This window comes from Grampus griseus (genome assembly GCF_964374135.1).
Source record: "Grampus griseus genome assembly, chromosome: 2".
Lineage (NCBI taxonomy): Eukaryota > Metazoa > Chordata > Mammalia > Artiodactyla > Delphinidae > Grampus > Grampus griseus.
This window is the reverse complement of record NC_139018.1, coordinates 12,980,636-12,988,304: the sequence shown is the minus strand read 5'-3', so window position 1 is coordinate 12,988,304 and position 7,669 is coordinate 12,980,636. Positions and strand designations below refer to the sequence as shown.

The following is a 7,669-nucleotide window of genomic DNA, read 5'->3' as shown; positions in this document are numbered from 1 at the left end:
AAGTTAGTCTTTTCCTCCTTTCTGATTAATAGGTATATTATGGGGAGGTACTTTATTTATTTATTTAGGCTGCACTGAGTCTTAGTTGTGGCACACGGGATCTTCATTGCAGCATGCAGGATCTTTTAGTTGCGTCATGTAGACTCTTAGTTGCGGCATGCATGTGGGATCTAGTTCCCCAGCCAGGGATTGAACCTGGGCCTCCTGCATTGGGAGCAAGGAGTCTTACCCACTGGACCACCAGGGAAGTCCCTGGGGAGGTACTTTGAAACTAGGTAAATATCACATGCCTCATCAACTTTAATTATTTTTTATATCCGTATAGACTTATGGATTCCTGTATTAGTGAGTTATACTCCATTCCCATCATTATTTAAAGTGCACCTTGGCCCCAGCTTGACCAGTGAGAGCCCCTTCGATCTGTGTCCTTTCTGTATGGGCCCATCATTCTTTGAGCACATCCATGTGCTTTCTGGCATGACAAGATGTTCAAGGCTTATCTTCTGTTCTTGCCTCAGTTCTGGAAATCAGCCTCTTCTCCAAGGAGTCTTAATTCATTTTAATGGAAAATGGTATTTAGAATCCAAGATCTGGGCAGTAGATGTGCTCATTCCTATTGAGATGTTGCTGCTCCCAGGCAGGGCTAAGGAATATATGTTTCTCTGCAAACACACACATACACAGATACACTCCTTACCCTCTGATACCATTTGCCAGGCTGCCATTCCCCAGCACTCTGAAGAATCCCCCCTTACCCTGATCGGGCTGTGACACCACAGGCCAGGCCACCCTCCGTGGGGATGTCCTCCTCATTACTTGGCCCTGACCCCCACCTTGGGCCTTCATGGCTTCCTGCCCTCCATCCCCGCCATGGACTCCTACCTCTCCACTCCACCTAATGACTTTAGGACCAAATTGTTTAGGAAGAGGAAGTGGAAGGGACCACCACTGACTTTGGTTGAAAGTAATTGTATTGCTAACAATCCTTTGCATATTGGGAACACTTGTGTCTGACCTATTAAATAGACAATTCTAATCATGACTGCCAGCATTTCTCCAATCTTTTGTCTCTGTTATTGTAATGAAAATTTTTTATGAAATATTTATACAGCCAGGATGCCGTCTTCCTTACAGCCACATCTACTTTGCAAATTCGCAGTTGTGTTTAGGCTGCCACCAGCAACCTTCTTGGCAAACATTGAGCAACTCCCACCACAAAAATTAATGAGTGAAGACAAGGTCTGTACACCTACTTAATTCCATGCTTCCGTTATCAAATTATAGGACTCTGGGGAGGTGATCCAGGGACAGCTACAGAAACCAGAAATGGAGTTTTGTAACACTGTGAACTGCCTTGTAGTGAATAATGAGATCTTCCTGGCTAGACTGTGAATATCAAGGAAATGGGCTGTGTCTTCTACTATTTTTTGTACCCCTCAAGGTCAGGTCCTAAGTATGATCTGTGTACGTACATATGTGATGCCTCCCGGGCTTGCTGGCCGACAGAGCTGTGACGGCTTCCTCATGGTAGTGAGGGAGAGAGAGCGTGAGTTACAAGATCTGACGGACGCCTGTTGGGCTTTATCCTCCTTGACCTCCGTGATCACAAATTGTTCTTTAAGACACTTGCTTCTTTGGCTGCTGAGCCACATCTCCTGCCTCCCTGGCTGCCTCGTCTTGGTTGCCTTTGTACTGATACATCCTATTTGCTCTGCCCATCCCCCGCCTCTCCGACAGAGGACACTTATTGGGTGCCTTCCATGTGCCAGGCATTGTTACAGGTGCTGGAGATACTGCAAGGAGTAAAACAGACCAAAAGGCCTGTCCTGGCAGAACTGAAGGGAAACAGAAAACCTGCTCCCTTGTGTGTGTGTGATCCCGTGGTCCCACTTCACAGGAGCAACTTCCGCTGAGCACTGGCTGGTCCAGCAGGGCACATGAAGGGTTAAGGCAGCCTCTCTCCTGCCAGGTTCTTTTTTGGGAGGGAAGCTTTCTAGATGCTCATCTCTCTGGCCTGGCCTCCTATCTCATCTGCCAGCTTCCTGCTTTGCCTGCCCTGCAGTCCGTCTGCTACCCGTAGCCAGAGCCATCTTCATAAAGGGCACATCTTACCAAGTCACTCTATTGCTGAAAACCTTCGTGATTTCCCATTGCTCTGGGGACAAATCCAAATTCCTTCGGGAGCTGGCCTCTGCTTACCCTCCCAGCCCCTGCTCCGTTCACCTCCTCCCGTGCAGTGTATACTCCAACGGCACCGGAAGCTCGTTCCCTGCACGTACCTCCTTGCCCTCGCTCGTGCTGTGCCCTGGCCTAGAGCACCCTCTCTCCCCACACTTCTGCTAGTCTGACCCCTACTCTTCGTTCTAGACTCAGCCCCTTTTTCTCCTCCACCTGCAGTCCATGTGGCCCAGGAGCGCTCAGCACATGCAGTTATAGTTACCTATTTATTTTTCTGTCTCTCCCTGGGAGACGACACAATGGTAATTACGTGTTTAATGTCTGTCTCTGGGGGATGGTAAACCCTCTCTCTGTGTGCGTGGGCTGTGTCTGTCTCATTCCCACTGTATCTGCAGCACGCTCAGCTGGGCAAGGAGGAATAAACATACACAGGGCTTGCACCTTGCTACCTGTGGGCCCGGCCAGGAATTGTTCTAAGAACCTCACAAGCGTCGCTAAAATCCTCACCACAACTCAATGAGGAGCAAACGGTTATTAGCCCCTGTTTACAGGTGAGAAAATAGGCACAGAGCAGTTAATGATTCCCTCTTAAGTGTAGAGGCACGCTTAGAATTCAGACAGTTTGCCCCAAAACTGTGCTCTGGACCACAGTGCCTGTTGCATGGATGGGTGGTGGATGGCGCCTGGACCCTGGGCATCGAGCAAGCACTTGGTGAATGACAGCTGTTGTTATTATCACTGTGGTGTTCACACTCCCAGGCATCCACGCCTCTCGAACGGGAATAGGATCTGTTTTACTCACCTCCGTATACTCAGCATACCCCACACGGTTGGGACTAAATAAATATTTCCTGAAAGAGTGAAAACCAAGTGACCCAGATCCTCAGAAGTATAAGGAGTAACTTATTTTATCATAATGACCTGATTCTACCTTCCTAATGTGTGTTTAAATTAAATTCCATTTTTTTATTAGGTAATACTTACATGTTGTGCTATTCAAAGTTGCAGAGAGTCCCTCTTCCACCAGGGTCACCCTGTGGCACAACTCCAGAGGGTACCATTCACATAAAATCGTGTAGCAGCCACTGCTCCTGATCAAGCCCCCATCTGCTCAGTTTCCCTCTCTACAGCCATCACTGGTGCCAAGCTCTTCTCCATCCTTCCAGAGCAGGTCTCTGTGCATTTGAACTGATCGGTTGTGTGTGTGTTATTCAATACAGAAGCCTTCACCTTGCCTTGTTCACTTTACATCTTTGGGAGTTTTTGCATTTGAGGCGTATAGAGTAGGCTTATTCTTTTAATGGTTACATATCATCTATGTATGGTTTACATGGACGGTAGGGATGTACCATAGTTTAGCTTCTCCTCTACTTAACCAGTCCTCCATGTATTTAAGCAGCCTCTATTAGGTTGTTTCTAAATTGTTTCTATTATAAACAGTGCTGCCTCTGTGCTGGCATTATCTCATCCACTTTTGAACACATCTGGAGGTTATATTCCCAGAATTGGATTGCTTGGGTAAAGCAGAGGAATGACTTTCTAATGGTAGAATTTCAGTCATCTGTGACAGGCACAGATAAGATATGTTTACACTGAGGCTTTGGGTGTTTCAGATCCTGCTAAGGAATTGATTGACCATGGGTTCTCCTCTCTGGCATATTCGATACTGGGGAATGATATTTGTGGGTTTGATAGTTTGTTATTCTCTAAGGAGAAAAGAGAGACCTCACAGCAGAAAGGTGGCTTCTTGGAGTCTGACCAAGTCTTACTGACTGGATCCCATCTGACCTTACTTCTAGAGTAAGACCTAGCAGGACAACGCAACACCTGGGCCACTCAGCAGTGAGTTCACGGAGGTCCTGAGAAGCCTGAGTCCAGGGATCAGTCCACAAAGAAACATGTTTGAACCCTGGCCCCAGAATCACCTTGTGGGGAAAGGGACAAGGCCTCTGATGTTCCTGAGGATGTGATTCCTATTAGCACCACAGGATAGATGATGGATGGGTGGGTGGGTGGATGTAAGGTTGGATGGATACATAGATACATAGAAAATATCCATAGATAAATAGGTATTGATCAAGCAAGCATGAACTTAGACTTGCTTTTGAATTTGGGCTCTGCTACTTCCTATTTATGGAACCTCTTTGACTCCCCTGAGCCCCAGTTTCCTTGCCTATAGTGGGAATGTCTTCTTTGTGGGGCAGTGGTGGGGAGCCAGTGGTTGTAAACCAATGAGGGTGAAGGGCCAGCACAGTGCCTGGCCCACAGTGCTCTCCCTATCATTTATTTTATGACTGACTTGCTCTGGTTGGTTACTGAGGGCATTTCTTTGGCAGGAGCCAATGAACATGTACTTCACGCTCTGTTTGGCCCCTGCCTTCAAGGGAACGACCCTGTTGAGTGGGGGTCCTCGACCTTCTTTCCCTCCCAGCGTGCACAGCCAGTGACATTAAGTGCCTGGCACGCTCCCCGCATGCATTGCACAGGGCAGGATTTCTACCTACACTCATCTATCTCCAGGCTAGGGAAGTAACATTATTATAGGAATTACCTAGATCCACTTACATTTATATTAAAACAATAAATAAAGGAAAGAAAAGGCAATTACCCTCAGATTTGGGTCTTCTGGCTACAATTTATTTGCAAAACAGCACCTAGCTTGCATCTGCTGCCTTATAGAGCAATATTGGGGAGCGAGGGCCCACAGATACCTGTGGGGTGTCGCATTTCGTCGGGTTCGGGGTAAACTCCACTCTCTCCTCCGGATGTGAAGTGAGGTCAGTTATCAGAGGGCTCTGGCCACTGACCCACATGGTTATGGAGTGGTTCTCTCTTCAAACTTTGCTGAATGCCTGGCTGAGGTGCTAAGCCCTCCACAAACCTCAAGGGAGCCACAGACATCCAGGACGTTAGCTGGTACCTTGGATGCTGGGCTAAAAGGACAGGCTTGCCAGGCCCAGCGGGGGCTTGCTCAGTCTGGCAGGCAAGCACAGGCTTGACCTGCCAAAGCAGCTGCTTTAAGCCTCAGTATCTTCAGCTGGGGTATGGAATCCAATCTCACCTGACCCTCCCGGCACCCCTACCCCAGCCCATGGGAACCGACTGTCCTCTCCTCTGTGCCTCCACGGCCCTTTGTTCCTGCAGCTATGAAAGCACCTGCAGTCAGTTTCAAATGTATCTCTACCCCTTCCAGGACAGTATCTTTATATTTTTTGTGTTAGAGATTTTATACAATCTCAAATTCTTCATGAAAATAGCCATGAGGTTTACATGATCTTCTGTCTGGGAGATGAGAGTTGAAAACACACATTGGTGATTTGGAATTCCATTGGGCTCGTCTCTGTAGATAGAAAGAACTGTGGAAAATCAGGCTTGTCCAGAACCTTCGCTATGGACACTGCCCTTGAATCCTGCTTTCAACCAGCCTGCAGTCAGTCATTCAACAGACACGTATGAACTCCCACTTTCATGTCAGGCACTATGCTAGGCACGTGGTATATTTAGATGAGGAGGACATGGGCTGTGCCTTGGAGGCCAACACAACGTGGCTATCTAGCCCTAGATTTTGCTGACATGTTGATGCCTCTCTTTCTAGAGTATAAGAAGTCAATTTATAGGATTACTTTTTGAGCATATTTTCCTAGAGCTTTGAGACTATCTCTATATTTTAAAATTTACAGTTTTTATTCATTCACCAAAAATCTGTATAAGACACTGTGCCTATAGTAGTGGTGAGAGGAGGGGATATAAAGAAGAAAACATAAAATCTCTACCTTCTAGGTCCTAAATCTAAATAACAGAAGTCATACGTAGACAGAAAATCTAGCCTATTAATTCCTTTGTGAGCTCACGTGGTATGCATTCGTTTCTTCACTTACTCGTAAGTAGGTTTGGTGTGTGCTACGTGCTTAGGCTGTGATAAGTGCTCTGGGGGCTGAGGAAGAGCCTTAAGTTATGGACTTACCCTCTAGGCACTCGGGGTCTCTCTGGGAGAGAGAAAGGGGGTTCAGGGTCAAGTAGAACATCAGGCTGACTGCAACTCCAGGCCCAAATCAGTGGCTCAAAGAATGCTTTGGGGGCAAGGCAGCTCAGCGCCAGCCAGCACGAGCCTGTTGGGTACATCTTGGAGGTAGAAGATTCTGAACCAGTTCTGAGGAATGGAAAGGCCTTCTGGGAGGGAGGCAGGGAGGACATTCCAGGCCAAAGAAAGAGCATCTTGAAGTGTCAGGAATTTCTCATTAGAAACTGAGACATGAAGGGGATGGGGCTGGGCGAGAACTTGCTCCAAATAACAACCACCCCAGGACAGGGCCAGGAGCAGCCCTGGGCAGGTCGGGAGGCAGTCCTCATGCTGCATCTGCTGCCTTCCAGGGAGCTGTGCTTTCTCATCTGTCCCTCCCTGTCCCATAACCCGGATCCTCTGTGGCCCATCCAGGGATGACCTTCCCACTCCCCCTGAAGTCCCGCCTTCCCTCTGCTGTGAGGAGTTTGATTCTACAGAAGAAACCAAACCTCAGAAACATGTCCAGCCTGGCTAGGGGTGAGTGGTGCTAAGATGTTAAAAAAATATTCCCTGGAAATACCAGCCACGTAGGGCCCAGGAACTCCTGAGACGCCTAGCTTCTGCACGGGAGACGGAAAGTCAGAGCAGAGGGAGATTCTCGCTGGTCACTAATTAACTTCCCAGAAGGAGCGGGCACCTTGGACCAGACTCAGGTGCGAAGGCTATCACCAACCAGCTCTGCTTGGTCCCCACAGCTCCATAGGCAGAACCGCCAACGACCTCCGGTGATGGAAAGGTTTTCCCTTCTGGGAAAAGTGCCCCCATGTTACGCCGCATTTTAATCTGCTTTTGATTCAGACCAAGTCTCCCTCCTTGGACTGGTGGCACCCATCTCCCTACTACATCCCGGGAGTGACGCCCAAGGCTCTAAAAGGTCCTGCAAGAGAAAACAGATATCCAAATTGTCACTGACCTGGATCCCAGCAAAATTTCACAACGGGAAAGACTTTTCTGGTTCTGGTGGAGTCACCAGCAACACAGATTAAAATACTAAAGCAGGACAATTTTCCTTGTTTATGGACACGTCCGGCCTCTGTCGCTATTTGTGGGCCAACAATTATCTAGTCTTGCCTAACAAACCACCCCAAACTTAGTGGTTTAAACCATAATTCTGCCCTGAGGCTGGGCTCCACGGGTGTCCACTAGGCTAGACAACCAAGATGGCTTCTTCCTCACATGTCTGGAGTGTCCACTGGGATGGCTGGAACCACTGGGACTAGCCTCTCATTTCTCTCTCTAGGAAGCCCCTCTAGCAGTGGAAGCCAAACTTCTTTACGGAGTAGCTCAGGCCTCCGTGGGAGATATTCCAAGAGGACAAGCCCTAATGCACAAGCACATATCAAGCCTCTGCTTGCATCACACCTCCTAATGTCCCGTTAGCACAGCAAGTCATGTGGCCCAGGCCAGCGTCAAGGCGGAGGGGGCTCC

At 48.2% G+C, this 7,669-nt stretch overlaps 1 protein-coding gene across 1 annotated transcript in view; it reads left to right on the top strand.

Annotated features, from left to right (window-relative positions):
- Positions 1–6,615: 6,615 nt before the first annotated feature.
- The window catches only part of DGLUCY (D-glutamate cyclase), a gene marked incomplete at both ends in the record, with an annotated part of 46,904 nt that continues 45,850 nt past the window's right edge, over positions 6,616–7,669 (top strand). The window contains 1 exon segment of the mRNA XM_082648265.1: positions 6,616–6,718. Within this exon segment, the coding sequence (XP_082504391.1) occupies positions 6,616–6,718 (103 nt within the window).